This window comes from Syngnathus typhle, linkage group LG9, assembly GCF_033458585.1.
Source record: "Syngnathus typhle isolate RoL2023-S1 ecotype Sweden linkage group LG9, RoL_Styp_1.0, whole genome shotgun sequence".
Lineage (NCBI taxonomy): Eukaryota > Metazoa > Chordata > Actinopteri > Syngnathiformes > Syngnathidae > Syngnathus > Syngnathus typhle.
Window position 1 is genome coordinate 5,232,064 of NC_083746.1, and position 14,979 is coordinate 5,247,042.

The 14,979-nt window shown below is 39.2% G+C and overlaps 1 protein-coding gene and 1 long non-coding RNA gene across 4 annotated transcripts in view; one reads left to right on the top strand and one right to left on the bottom strand.

Moving 5' to 3' along the window:
* The window catches only part of LOC133159933 (diacylglycerol kinase beta), a 40,811-nt gene extending 29,455 nt beyond the window's left edge, over nucleotides 1-11,356 (top strand). For all 3 annotated transcript variants that reach the window (XM_061287345.1, XM_061287344.1, XM_061287346.1), the window contains 3 exons: nucleotides 6,002-6,122; nucleotides 7,073-7,133; nucleotides 9,408-11,356. In XM_061287345.1, the coding sequence (XP_061143329.1) occupies nucleotides 6,002-6,122; nucleotides 7,073-7,133; nucleotides 9,408-9,506 (281 nt within the window). In that variant the 3' untranslated portion in view covers nucleotides 9,507-11,356. The remainder of the gene's footprint in view (nucleotides 1-6,001; nucleotides 6,123-7,072; nucleotides 7,134-9,407) is intronic.
* On the bottom strand, nucleotides 2,425-3,690 carry LOC133159934 (uncharacterized). Its single transcript, XR_009715769.1, has 3 exons — nucleotides 3,565-3,690; nucleotides 3,317-3,364; nucleotides 2,425-2,970 (listed from the first exon to the last, which is right to left on the bottom strand). It is a non-coding gene; the product is annotated as an uncharacterized LOC133159934 (long non-coding RNA).
* Nucleotides 11,357-14,979: the final 3,623 nt, after the last annotated feature.

A 14,979-nucleotide genomic window follows, 5' to 3' on the forward strand; every position in this document is an offset into this window, starting at 1 on the left:
TTTACAAATTAGCATGCTAAATCCCAGAACCTGTAAGAAGTGTAATAAAATTGCTTCTGGAATGCTGGTTGACCTTCAATTTGTTCCAATTTAGAGTTCCCATGAGAAATAAATAGTTCAGGTTTCAAAATGTGGCCAAATGTAGCAACGTTAACTGTACAGGCTGTTTTAAGTGACAGTTTAACATTCTCGAATGTCGTCAAAGTTTTGAACATGAAATCTTAAATTTCACGCAACTTAAAAATCCAAATCTTCAATTTCCCAAAAATGTTGGTCGTTTTCCAACCAAATGCTTTTCAACGCTACTATGTAGTCCCACTTCTTTGAGTGTGAATATTATAGTGGCGGGCCTTGCTTTTAGCATCTGGGCCTTGAGTGACTGACTTAACCTACTTCTTAATTCCTCCACTATTACATCACAACAGTGTAAATCATCTGGAGCATCTGTCTCCAAAAACAGAATGAAACTGAACATTTAAATAAAATACACCATACTCACTCGAGATTATGATTGATATTAACTGTAGGAACCTTCAGATGTCCGTGCTAGTGGAACTTGGCTTGCTTTGATTACCCACTCAGAGGACGACAAAATGCTGACTATCTTAGGTTAACTAGCTATCCCATTACTAATATAGTTAAATTGTCCAGCATTGCGGATTCTGAAGGCCCTGGGCAGGTGCTTAATCTAATGGACAAAGAAAATCTTTCATCATTATACAGTGTTGGGAAATAATGAATAACATTTCATGGAATAAACATTTGTTGTTTTGGTGGTAAGTGTTAATCAGTCTTTCTGGCCTTGATGGCTCACCACTCAGATATGATGTAACAGATCTGAAAGCACGCGCTGGAATTTTACAATTCATTTTATGAGCTTCTGCTGTCAATTCTTTTCGAGAACAGGACTCATGGCGCAGGCCTGTGTGCATGCGTGTACACTTTTGTCATACACCTAATTGCTTATGGCAGTAGCATTGTCTGGTGCAGTAAAGTGAAGCTTTTAAATCCATTTGCTGGAGTTAATGTAATCTTCCAAAGCGACCCGGAGTGCTTTGCGAACAGCCCGCGGCGCGTGCGTGTCTGCACCGCTTTCATCTCGTCGCGTAATGGCTGCACGTAGCCGAGACGGGACTCAGGTATGCTGGATGATAGCGTCATTCATGTCCCTTGAAATGAAGCAAATCATCTCTTGTGCATATTTACCAAAACGCCTTAGGTCATTTTGACGGATATTGACATTTAAAACGGCAAGTTAGCTCTGCTGGATGGGATGTCACGCCATCCCTTCAAGGAAGATTAGGTTTTCTTTGCTCTCTCTTAGCTAATTAGCTGGGCAACTTAATCAAATTACAATAAAGAGGCAGGGCACAGGCCAAGGAAGAACTGACCCTAAAATTTAAACAATATCATTGGAGTATTAAAGAATCATCCACTGTTAAACAACAAGGAGCTAGCCGTTCACTATCAATGCATCCATTTTCTTTTTGTCCTCATGAGGGTCATGGAGAGCTGAAACTTATGTCACTTGACTGCTTGCACATGTGAATGACCCACCACAATATAAATAACTTGAATGTGTGGCCCACAAAAACACAGTTTGTCCAACTTTTAACAAATTGGACTTTGGGACATTAACATGTCAATGATTAACACTCGTTTGGTAGTTAGCAGGATTGTGCAAAAACTACATAACCAATTTGAGCTGATCTTCCAGATCTGAATGAATGCACAAATTTAATCATTAAGTCAAACTGTGTCGGAAGTTAAGAGCGGTCTTCTCGCTGGTGTGACGACACCCGTACGGCAATGACGGGAAACGGATTTACGTATAAACTCTCCTTGGGGTGGTTTACTCCCTCTTCACCGTTTATCAGTGCGCCATCGCGACCTCCCTTGTTGACTTCCCCTCTGCGCCCAGATCCAATTTCCTCAACTTCCTGCCACTAAATAAATAACATAAATAAATGGGGGTTTTCGCAAGCGGGAATGAGAGCAAACCAGTATTTAGTTGACATAATAAGAACTTGGAGTGTGCTGTATTGTATAATTTAATGTCAAACAAATGTGAAGGAATTTCATTTTTGTTTTTATTTATTTATGTATTTATTGTTTTTTTTTATTTATGTGTTTGTTTGTTTATTTATTTACGTACTTTAAAACAAAAGAAAATACTTTACATTTTTCTTTCAGTGACGCATACAATAAAAAGCATGTATCTTCGGATTTTGTGTGTTTTCGATTTTGAGTTTGTTGTTGATAAAAGCACAGTGCCAATATTTATATTTGTCATGTTGAACAAAAAGCATGTTCCTCTAAATTTTGAAGGTTTTTTTCTGAATACCTCTATCAAGAGAGCAATTCAAGAAATTTGGAGATACAGACTCTGGAGATTATATCTTATTTTATTCATCATGGGTCCGTCGCTAGTGTGCTCCCGCCTACAGTGGCTGACAACGCTCACGCTGGGAGCTGCCACATCGCTGGCTATTTTAGGTCCATTGCATCCAGAGATGACAAATTGCTTTTGTTCTCACCGAACAAAAACAGCAGACTATAATTACCCTGATGCCACTGCCAGTGTACGCCCACCCCGACTGATTTAAGAGGCTCGAAATGTTTCCTGTAGGAAGTCACTGAGCTGTTGAGTGACTCCTGGGAAAGTGGGTGACCTTCCACTGACATGTTTACTGTAAGTATTACAACTGCTTAGCCTGTTTAACGGGTCAAAAATTGTAATCCTTTGTCATATTTTCAATCTCAAATCTTTCCGTTTGTGGCCAACATCAAGTGACACGAAACATTATTTTTTTAAATTTCATTCTTGGACCGTAACGTAGTAACAAGGTGTTTTTAGTCGCATGGCCAAGTGCTCTCCCCCGACTTACCACCCTTGGATGAGTTCTACTGTAGTTCCTTCGACCATCTGCCACCACTCGGACCATCCCAAAACAATAACAGGCAGCTCAGCTAGTGGGGAAAAATACCCAAATATGTTTGTCTAAAATTGTTACATTCTGTAGAATTTAAATCATGTACATTGAAAGCTGTTCTTGAATGTATCCTCACCAGCCAGTCTAGTAACTAGACAAGAAACATGTTAAATACCGTAATTTTCGGACTATAAGTCGCTCCTGAGTATAAGTCGCCCCCCCCCCCCCACCCAAACTATGGAAAAAAAACGCGATTTATAGTCCGAAAATTACAACCCATCAGAAAAATGAACAAAATGTAGTTCGCTCATCCGTTTGACCTCCATCTTTGTTCAAATACTAATATGGGCTTGGAACCCTAATTTGAAACTTTAAATGCTTACCTGGGTTTGAAATTCTATTTTGAACTCCTACTTATTGCTTGAAAACCACTGAAAAGTGAAAAAAAAACTGTTAGTATACATACATATACTATATATCATCATCTAAAAGAATGATTCACTGGAATAAGACAAAACATAGAGGCAGTAATTCTCAGTGACTTGGCAAAGCAAATGCCATCCCATCCCAGGATGCATTGCTGCATGCTGGGATTATGTAAGAGGCTGTTCTCATCTATTCTTAGCCCTACCTTGCCGATGCTGTTTGATGGCCGCTTCCAAAGCGCAGCCGATGTGAGAACGCAGAGCACAGTAGGGCTACGCCGCCATCGTGCCTCAACCCAGCAGGGCAAGGGCAGGTCGGTGTGTCCACGTTTGGCACTAGTAGGAAGCAGAGGAGTGCAAGTGAATGTAGGCGTGCACTCAAGAAAGGAGGGGAATTATATTAAAGACTACAAATGGTGATATAATATGTGAATGGTATTTAACACTTCAGCCAAATCTTGTATGTTTTGTACACTCCATTTCCTTTCGATCGAAGCATATTTAGGCTATGCAGAGGTGATATACTCAAGTATTTACATTTTTTTTACTTGAGCTTAATGAATGTCTTTTGTGGAGCACGTTTCAGGGGTTAAACTGTTAAAAAAAATTGTAAGATTATAATGCTGAAACAGTTTGAAATTCAATTATTAATATAAGGGTTATGGTTTCAAATTAAGATTCCAAACTCAGGTGGCAATCCTTCTTGCCAAACGCTTCTGATTTTGTTTTGTCAATGTCCTTAACGCTCCATGGTTGAACAGTAGAGTCAAAACACACAAATATAAAATGCAAACACTCGCGAGCAGCTGCAGAAGACCAAACCAGACTATTGTGACTTCCGCCTCATCCCAATGTACTGTACACTAATAACGCTTATAAGACCAATTTATTGGGTCACATTATTTCATTTTAATATGTTTTTACACAACACAGTTCTATTTTTCATTGTTAAGAAAAAAATAGGAGATTTGTGGTGTTTTTGGCATGGCTGGAATTAATGAATAAAATTTTAATTCATTTAACTGCTTACATTTTGGTAGCTGGAGTGCTTATCCAGCAATGCTAACAAGGTTAGCTCTGCAACATTTTTAATCAACCTATACTATTTAATGACTATAGTAGTAAATAGATCTTTTCAGTGTCGTGCCAAAAGATCTTTGTCTCAATCATATAGCTATTTATTAGCAAAATATGCTGGCTACGTTAAATTCAATCTTGATTTGTTGTGCATGATTTCCCTGCTCCCATTGCTATGGAATATTTAAACTTGAAGGATGGATTTGATGCTTCTTTTCACCATTTTCATTTTACGCTTAACTAATATGTGAACGATGAGTCAGACAGTGAAAACACAACTTGTATTGTTTTTCCTGGCCGGCAGCGCTGACTCATCTTACAAGCTCATCAGTGTGCAAAAACAAAAAGTTAATCATTAGCTGCTTGTGCATGAGCAAAAATACACACACAAGATACACAAAAATCCCACTTTATAATCACAAATCACTATACAGTACATCTTAACAATATTGCCTTCCACTAAATCACTAAAAGTGGGATTGAGAGATAGATTTTGAAACTATGTATTTACTTAAGAAAAAATATTTAGACTACTATACTACTCTAAACTATTTAGAGTGCAGCACTAAACAAGACACGCAACAGTGTCCTGTTTGCTTTTAGGCACACAAAAGCGTTGGGAAATTATTGACGTTGTTTGCACTACAATCACAACAGGCTGCCAGTCTGGACGTGTCTGGGCGGAGACCCCCCCATACTCCCCCCAGGCTATGTTTCCACCACAAAATGAACGTCTTTTATTCTCTTTGGCCTGCACCCCAGCAAGCACAGAAGGCGTTTTTTGCATGTGTGCACAGTTAATGTGAAAAGTGAAATAAATTTGTCAGTGAGAGATGATTGTGTTGTCGCAGCTCTCACCGACTGCGCATATGAAATTGTTATATCGTTCATAATTCATATCTCAAATCATTTGTAAAAAGCTGCAAATGGGTTTGGGCTTGTACATATGTCAGAGTTGTATTAGACTAAGGGATCACTGAATAGGCCTACGGAATAAAACCCGTCTCATGGTTCGGTGTTCCAGGGTTCAAAATTTGTTGTTATATTTGTTCTGCTCATGCTTTGGTAGGTGATGCTGTTTTTTCGCGGGTACTCTGGAGTCTCCCCACATTCCAAAAACTTGCATGTTAGGTTCAATGACGTCTCTCAATTGACCATATTGAGAATGAATGTTTTTTTTTGTCTATTCTTTATGTGATTTCTTTTATGCCTGCAACTCATTCCCCCCAAAAATACCCCTCCAGAATTACCCAAAACGTTTTGCTTTCTTTGGCTTTTTGTGAGAGTTTCTCTGAAATAATAGCAGTGCTGTTCACCAAAACCCTCCAAATTTGAAAAGAAAAACAATTTTTTATCCATTCTCATCTTTAAACTCAACTATCTTGAAAAGGATTGTTCGAGTAAGCGTGCAAGTATTGTCTTTCATCCAGGTCATGTCATTCTCAGGGCAATGAATTGATTACCATCAGACAGTTGTAATCAATTCAGTGCCCTGTGAATACTGTACTCGCTACCATTCGAACTCAACACGATTTTGCTAAATGTTAGCATGTGTCATGTGTGCAGACTTTAGCGACCAGCTTCTGGAGGTGGTGGGTCTGGAGGGGGCCATCGAGATGGGCCAAATCTACACGGGGCTGAAGAGTGCCGGGCGGCGCCTAGCTCAATGCACCAACGTCACCATCAGGTCGCTACTACTTCTTATCTGCTATGTCTGCCTTTGACCCACTTCTCCATCACACTTCAGTTGTCTTGTACCTCCTCCGCAGTAAACCTTCAACCTCCTGATCAAAAATGCATTTCTTTCTAATTTCATTTATTTATGTTCAACTTGGAGGATTTCCAAACAATGTCGCTTGTGTGCATAAGAAATTATACATAGCCTCTATGTGGTCTTTCAGCTGGAGACATTTTGTCTCGTTTTGGTTGTGCCCATGTTGGAGAAATATCTCCATTCCCTAAGCTAGGGAGGGGGTCTTTTCTTGGCTGCTGAATGTGTTTGGAAAGGCTTTCACAAGTGCACAAAATTGCAATGTGTGTGAACACTACCACATTTATGAGAGTCGGTGGACTGTTTTCCGTTCACTCAGCAATGCATTGTGAGTAAAAATGTCCAAAAACATGACAGGAGTATTGCTCTAAAAAAAAAAACTATATCTTGCTATGAATACAGAAAGAATGCAGCAATATATCAATTTAACCTCCAAAATTGTTATGGCTTGGGAGTTTTGTGGAAAGAAACAGCAGCTTCATAAATGTCATTATTCTGAGAAAAAGTTAAACCCTTCAGAAAAGTCTGTAGAATTACATCACTACTATTTCATTTGAAGAAATCCTACGTAACTGTGTTGAAAGCATATTCCAATGTCAAGGCCTTTATTCAATGGAATGTCATTTGTGAGTACAATCGGTGTATGCGTAAGAGCAGCCTTGGATTAGCTTCACTTCTCCACACACTCGTAACTGTTATTCACCCAATCTTGAATGGAGTCAAAAGAATTACAACTGTGCAAGAGGGATCTTACTATAAACATGACGTCCGTGTATATATTGTGGTTTGTAAGACTGTGATGGGTAAATGTTTTGCAAGTGTGCGCGCATGATCCGACCTTCGTCTCTTTATCTTCATCCATGCAGAACATCTCGTAGGCTGCCCATGCAGATTGACGGCGAGCCCTGGATGCAACCGCCGTGCACGGTGAGAGCAACCACTCGTGATTTAAGCACGGAGCACACTTGTGATGCGAGCTAAACGGCGAAATCATGTGGCCATGTGCTGAACAAAAGCAAAAGTAGGCCTGCTGAAGTTGCACTCTCAGAGAACAAGTCCATGGCTAACCATGCTGGGTTGTGCTGAAGAAGAATACATTGAAATGGTGTTGTTTAGAACTGTATGACCACAGAAATGAAAAAGATCCCGAGCTAGGTTTTCGCCACCTTTTTTGTTCGCAGTTCGCAACATACAGAATACGGTGTACTCAAAAAGGAAGAATTGGACTTCTAAACAATAAACACTCATTGTACCTTGGAAATCATCTAGTGTCTCACTTAAGTAGTTACACACGTCACATATTTTATTGCATCATCATGGGACAACACTAAAGACATGACACACATTGGGCTCAGTTTTCCCTCCCTCGGGGCCTTGTTAGATGTGAAGAAAGTGTGTTAAATTTGAATTATGGTGGTCACACAAAGTAAGGACACTTAGAACACAATTTGGACATTTACACTTGAGAGTGTTTATTCCTCTTTGTTGGCACTGATTTCAACTTGAACAACTGTGGGTTTAGTTATTTTGAAGTAACAGTAAATTTATACCGTGATACTAGCTGCACACTGGCTACTTTAACCAAATGGGATCATGCGATCTAAACGCCCATATAAATGCGTACTGAGAAAGGAAATTGCTACCTTCAAAAAATTCTCCTTTTGTTCCTTTGATACTGGTCTTGAGTACATAGCAACCTTTTGATCTCTTAGAAAAGCTATAAACTGTCACCATGGAGTACAATAATTATTACCTCTATGTGATATAGCGGTTGGTGTACATCTGTCTATTTATAGCAATCATGTAGGGATGTCATTACGCTGGGTCTGCTTTTGTATCTTTTCTTGGTCTTGGAAAAAGGTTTAAACAGTTACATGCTGTGAATATAAAAAGAAATCTACACATCCCAGTGAAGTAAAAATAAGTCATTGAAATATTGTGGTTGTACAACAGTGCACGCCCTCTTATGACTGAGGATATGCCTATGTCATATTCATAAACCTATTCAAACTCAGGTTAAATAATAGGCACCACACATCCGCCACCATTCAAAGTGTCTCTGATTAACCCCGAATAATATCCAGACTAGGTTGTGGGTGTTTTCTCACTTTTTTTTTTCAATTTAATTGCAGTTTGTTTATTTATTTATTTATTTATCCATCCATCCATCCATCCATCTATCAATCACAAAAAGCTGACATCTGAACCATGATGTGTAGACTTTTTAGATGCACGGTACATGCATAACAGTAGATGTTCCCTGATTGGTTTAAAAGTCTCAACAAAGTATGTCAGTGATTATTAAAGTGTCATTGGAGTGTTACATTTACATTGGGAGTATGTCTTTCGGGGTTTTTTTTTTTTCTCCAACTGTGGCTTTATCCATGATAATCCAACTCAATGGCATTGAAACGTCACTTAAAATTTAACCTGTATCAATTGTGATAGTCCGGTTGGTTAATGAATGGTGCAAATCTCTCATCCTTGATGGTTTCTTCTTTTTTTTTTTTGGTCTACTTTAGCCTTGACTCCTTTGCGTTCTCTTGTGCTTGTTGGCACATTTCTCTGCACACCCCCAGACTTTCACATCCAACGCAGTGTTGCCGTCCAATCGCGCAAGCTGCTGTTCATAAAAAAAAATAAAAAAAGAATAACATCAGCTATTTTGTGTACCCCTCATGCTGGCAAACATTTTTAATTTTACCACAGCAGGTCTTCACGGGGTGGAGGAGCTACATTGCTTTGTTGTATTATGGTGAGGGATTTTTTTTTATGGGAATGTACTCGATTACTGTCACACTATCAAAAATAAGAATACAGTTTGAGTCTATCACTCTTATATTCGAAACAACTGAGTTTCAATGCTAACTGAATTTCCCCTCAGTTCTGGATCTGATCTGCAATTTGATTGGCTGAGCCATGATCATTTGAATCGAGGTTCGAGGTCTTTGGGTACAGAAGCGTGGAACTAACAAGTAGCCACAGAGAACTGTGAAGTCAGAAGCCAGAAACATATCTGACAAGATGCCCGCTCGGTTTAAAGCAACCAAATAAAGCCCACAATAGCTTCAGTTGTTCTGACTGAAGAACTGGAGGAGAATTTGCATATTGTTTGCAGGACTTTTGGCCATGGTAGAAACTGTCTGCAGTGTATTTCCGGGAAATAAATATGATATTGACTATGTTCTCTGATTTTTACAGATCAGGATCACCCACAAGAACCAGGTTCCCATGTTGCTGGGTCCACCCCAGAAGACACCCTTCTTTTTTTTCAAGAAGCGCACCCGCAGTCGGGACTAAAATCCTAAAAAGGTTTACGCATCCAGAGTTGACTCACTATACCATAATGATTTTAAAAAAAAGAGAGAGAGAAACACACACAGGCAGCTCTATCAGGTCTGAAACTCTCCGAGTGATCCCTCCAGTCAACTGCCAACACACGCCAAACGCCTGCCAAACATGAAAACAGGAAGTGATGCAAGGATGACAACAGGAAGTTGCCTTACGGGTCCAGAACAAGTCTCATACATAATTGGTGTTGCTTGTACCAACGCCCGATTCCGAGAGGGAAGAGGCTTCATCCATTATTGACCCCTTTTGTTCTGAGCTGTCTGGCAGCGGGTCGTCCAGAATGGGGCCAAACACGTCAGGATTTTTGCATCCCTCTAAACGTACCTTCAGAGCGACTTTGGCAACACGGGCTTCAAATTTGAAAGCTGATATTCCAGTGGTCCAATTACTGTACATCCCCTCAGGGACCAACAGCCAGATCACTGCTGGTTTTTATGTACCAAAGCTAAAACTGCAAGCCCCCCCCCCCCCCCTTTCTAAATGCATCCCGCTATTTCGGGAAGGGTCTAATTTGCCGCCCGCGAAACATGAAGCCTGATTATGAACGGCGGCTTCCTGTCGCGTGTGTCCCAACTCTCAAAAGGTGAGGGAGAATGTTAAAATTATGTCAAATTGTACACGACGCATAGTATTTGTATATATCAGGAATGTAGTATTAGATCACATGTACTGTGCAGACAAGTGTGTTTTAATATATCGCCGTCATTGCAAGCTCAGCACGTCATGTCAGTGGGTTGAGAGGTTTTCCCCTTAAATTGAATTCAAATCCTTTTTTTTTTTTTTTTTTTTTATTCACCATTTCTGAATCATTTTAGGGTTTCAAAACGGGAGCAAATTATTTCTACTTAGAAAGTCATGAGTGTGACTTGTGGGAAGTCGCCAATTTAACTACTGTACGTGTAGACGCGCCGGTCAGCTGTTTGGAATTCAACACCTTATTTCCCATCGTAGGAATTATCATAAATCAAACTGTCGCCAAGCAACCTTTGAGTGTAATTTTAACGTTAACAAGTGTACGAATGAGACCAAACAAATAAATCAAGTGTAACGGAAATGAATCGGGTTACAAATGCGCCTCATGCTAAAAAAAATTTAACATTCTTAATTTTCTCACAAGTAGGGTTGCTACCAACGATTATTTTAATAATTGATTCATATGTTGATTCTCGGAAACTGATGAATCAAAGAATCAGATTTTCAAAAAGGATAAGAAAAAAAGGATATTATTTCAGAGACTGTTTTGAAAGGCACAAATTGATTTTTATTCAGTTATTGATCTGCTCCATAAACATCAGAACATTCTTATTTTATTTTCATTAATCGTTCGATCAAACTGATAACCGATGACTTGACAATTTATCGATTAGCTTTTGCTCTTCTCCACGCATATTTAAAAAGAAGTGAATGAGTTCAACTTTTGGGGCATCAGCATCTCAATCCACTGGTGTTTTTGCAAGACACTCAGCGTGAGCCAAATTAAGATGTGCTACGGGGTGAGGCTTTGTCGGCTTTACCTCACTTGTTCCCTTTAAAAACACGCAGAGTTCACTTCAACTCATCAATGCTGTTTAAAAAAAAAAAAAAAAACACTGAGACAGAATATAACAGCGAGTGTGTATGTGAAGCGGAAACGATTGCGTGTTCGCTGTAACGTCATATTTACTGTTCAAGCAATGTCGTAGAACCACTATAACCACATTGAATGTACATGTAGCACCTGTTTGTGATATTTCATGTGACATCATGTTATCACATGCCTGCTGTAACAACAATAGAGTGAGAGATACTCCAAAATGTCATCATGGCTTGCTTCATTATTTTAAACCTAAATGATACAAAAGTCAATAAACAATGACAGCACCTCGCAGCAAGTTACTCCGTTACTTTTACTTAAGCTATGTTCTGGTTCAATTATACTTGTCAGGGTAGTTTTAATGCAAAATACATTTATACTCTAATGTTTTTGGTAATAAGAAATACTACTTTTACTCTGGAATGTCGAGCAACATTCCGCTCACTATTTCTATGTATATCTGCAGGTATAGTATTTATTTTAGCTGATGCAATTTAGTTTGTTTTGTCAGAGATTTGTGTTCCATGACTCAGTTTCACCATTCGAACATAACTTTGTTTCTATTTGACCATCCAAACTCCGTGGTCACCACACAGACTCACGGTGACAAATGTCAAATTCTATATTTTTACCTTAGATTCGGCTCATCCTCAACCGGCAACCCAAGTGAAGATAAGAGGTACTCGATTAAATGGGTATATGTCAAGCACTGTTATGTATGTCTGGCTAAAATGTTGGCATTTCAGTAATGATTTGGAGAGGTCTGTAAGAGGTCGATTTTCAAAAATCCTCATAATTAAAAAAAATGAAATTAACATATCTACTGAGATTTCAGATGTAGTTTTTAGAAATATAGCCATTATCTACAATTGTGAATCGTCATGTGATTTGATAAAACCAGCACTCTGTTTTGCCTTCGGGTTAGTTTGGTTGAGGGTCAAGGGCAGACCCTCCCCCACCTCCACAAAATCAATAGTGCAGCTTGCTGTGTTAGCTGCTGGCATTCCCGTGTTCAATATTTTACCAGCCTAAACCCATGAAAAATACATTTTTATTTTAAGGTGAACAGCTTTTACCAACATTGCTTCTTTTGAATGTTTACCGTCTTGTGATTTAATCAAGCTATATTCATGTACACCTTAAAAACTCTATGGTTTAATGTAAACTAGATGAGGGAGGTTAGGGTGCCTAAGACCCCAATCTTGGAGAATTAATTTCAGTAGATGTTCACATACTTTTTAGACTTTGCATTGTTTATCTAGTATGTCGAATAAACAAAAATATGAAAAGATAGGAAAATTTGTGTGATAGATCTTTAAGCAAACTATTCTAGTGTTGAGGCTTAGCCAAATTGACTAGGATATGCATCCGTTAGGCATTGCTGATTTTTTTTTTTTTTCCGTAGCGCCATTAACAATATTTTTTTCCTCCCCATGGGTCTATTTTCTCATGGACCTAATTAGCATGCTAATTTGAGCAAATGTGAAAGGCTGCAAGACAAACTATTTACGGTTTAAGCAAGACTAAGTTGTTCTGAATGCTTTTCTGTGGTTGAGTGTCTTTTCAGAGTGTCACTCCAATGTGACAAAAAGAAAATGCTAGAAATAGTCCAAGAACATCACGGGAAGAAAATGTGGGGATGATAAACGGGGAAGCATGGCTTACACAACTGAGCGGAAAAGTGTGCCTTTGGCGAGGCTTCTTGAGCATGGCTACGAAGATAACAAGGCAGGAATTATCTGGCAAAGTACTATTAATAGCCATCATGTCAAATGTTGTCCCTCACTCCAAGAATATGTTGTGCCCAAAGGGTACACGTGAAGAAAATAAAAAAAAGGGAGGGGCAGGCATTAGACAGACGTCTCCAAGTTTGTGCACATGCAAATGTTTCACCTACTTTAAGCTCTCCAGTGTAACGAGTGTATCTCCTGATTTTATTTATTTATTTATTGAATGTATTTGTTTATTTATTTAAAAAGGGGTGGGAATGTCAATTAGAGATGCATGCTTTTAATTGGACAGCAATAGGCACAAATTTTAAATATTAAAAAAAAACTATATATATATTTGTCTTTTTTTGGGGTGGCTAAAAAGAGGAAAAAAGGCAAGATACTTGCAAAATTATATTTTACAGCAACTTCCTCTTCAGAAAGATAGAATCAATGTAGTTTTACAAAAAAAAAAGGAAATGCTCTGATCTCCCTATTTTGTGATGAAGAATTATAGAAATATAGTCCGCGTGTTTTATGACACATGACACAAAAATTGATAAATATTTTCAGATCTGTTATTAAGCCTATAAGTAACCGAAATTATTATTTTGAGTGGGCAGTGACGATATCAATGTGTTACATTGCTATCCAATAAAAAGCATTCATCTCTGATGAAGAAACATTTTTTTAGATGCATACTTTGAATTGGACACCATAACTACATGAGTTTATTGCACATAGCAGCGTGTACAGTGCATATTAGTGTATTTCCTGTGATGATGTAATAATATTGTGTATTTATTTATATGCATATGAAGAATGAATGTTCTGAATTGAGTGTCCTTGGGCTAAGTAAAGACCAAGATTAGCCCAAATTACAATAGGGAAACTTACGCTGGCGTCACACTGACCTACGCTAGCGCTAGTCAGCCTTTCGGGGGACAAGGAAGTCGTCCTGACCTCGCAGCAAAATGCACAGTCTGCGTATATACTGCGTTTATTTTAAGCCAGAGCAACACAATGCGCTCGCCCTCTGAATGCCTCCCAGTAAGCACCCACCACATCCAGGCTAGGAAAAAAAAAGGTACGCAAGCGGCCCCGCAGGCTTCTGCTTGCAAACATGTCCTCTGCTATTTCACGCTTAGCGTGTGTACAATTGAATTTGACAGCTGCTATTTTTGATCACAGTCTCACCTACACAAACACGCATCATCATCTCGGCGAAAGACAAGACGATGACCTGAGGCGTGACCGAACATGATGCCACATCAGCGCTGTAACAGAAGATCCTGAATTTATCCACCTTTGACGCACAACTCCGAGAAGTGGGCTATAGTGCATTTTGTCGATAATTAGAAGATCTTTAGAGTCAGAATACGGTGTGACGTACGTTTGTGGAAGCTACAGTTGCCTTGAGTCTTAAAGCTCACATCCCCGTCTCGACATTTTAAACCCAGTCAGTGTCCCGCTGTTGTCATAACTCTGAAACGACCTCTGAAAACGCAATATAGTCAACCCCGTTTCTTGTGGGGGATATGTTGGAGAAACATTTGTGATTTGCCCTTGGTCAGGATCCAGAACCGGCTCATGCAGCCATTTTGGTGTTTTTGGTTTACCCCTCACACACTTTAAACTTATTGAAAGACACTTAGATGTATTTTTTGAAGTATTTCTCAGCACTTGTCCAGTTCTCGAAATGACATGCTTGTCACTCCAATTTGAAGTTCCACAGAAAAACTGACACGAGACATTTTTCTGAGTTAAACACCTCCTCTCTGAGCCATAACCTTATCATGGAGGAGGGGTTTGCGTGTCTCACTCAGCTTTGTCCCTCGCTCCCTCTCGGTATACAGAACAGCAAGACAGAAAAAAGGTGAGAAAATGGCGACTCTTGTCAGGCAGCGTGAAAGGGGTTTGTATCATAATTGACTATTATTGACCCTGGCACAGTTCCATAATCTATGCATCGTGCAGATGCAGGGATTTGAAGGATTATTGCTTTCAAACCAGCTGTTGAGATCGTTTTTAAAGACGCTTTCAACAGTGTTGACAAATGTGTTGATTTTTCATGACCTCTAACCTTCCTGTGGCGTGTCCGTTTCCTATACACTTTTTTTTGTTTGTTTAGACGCAAAAG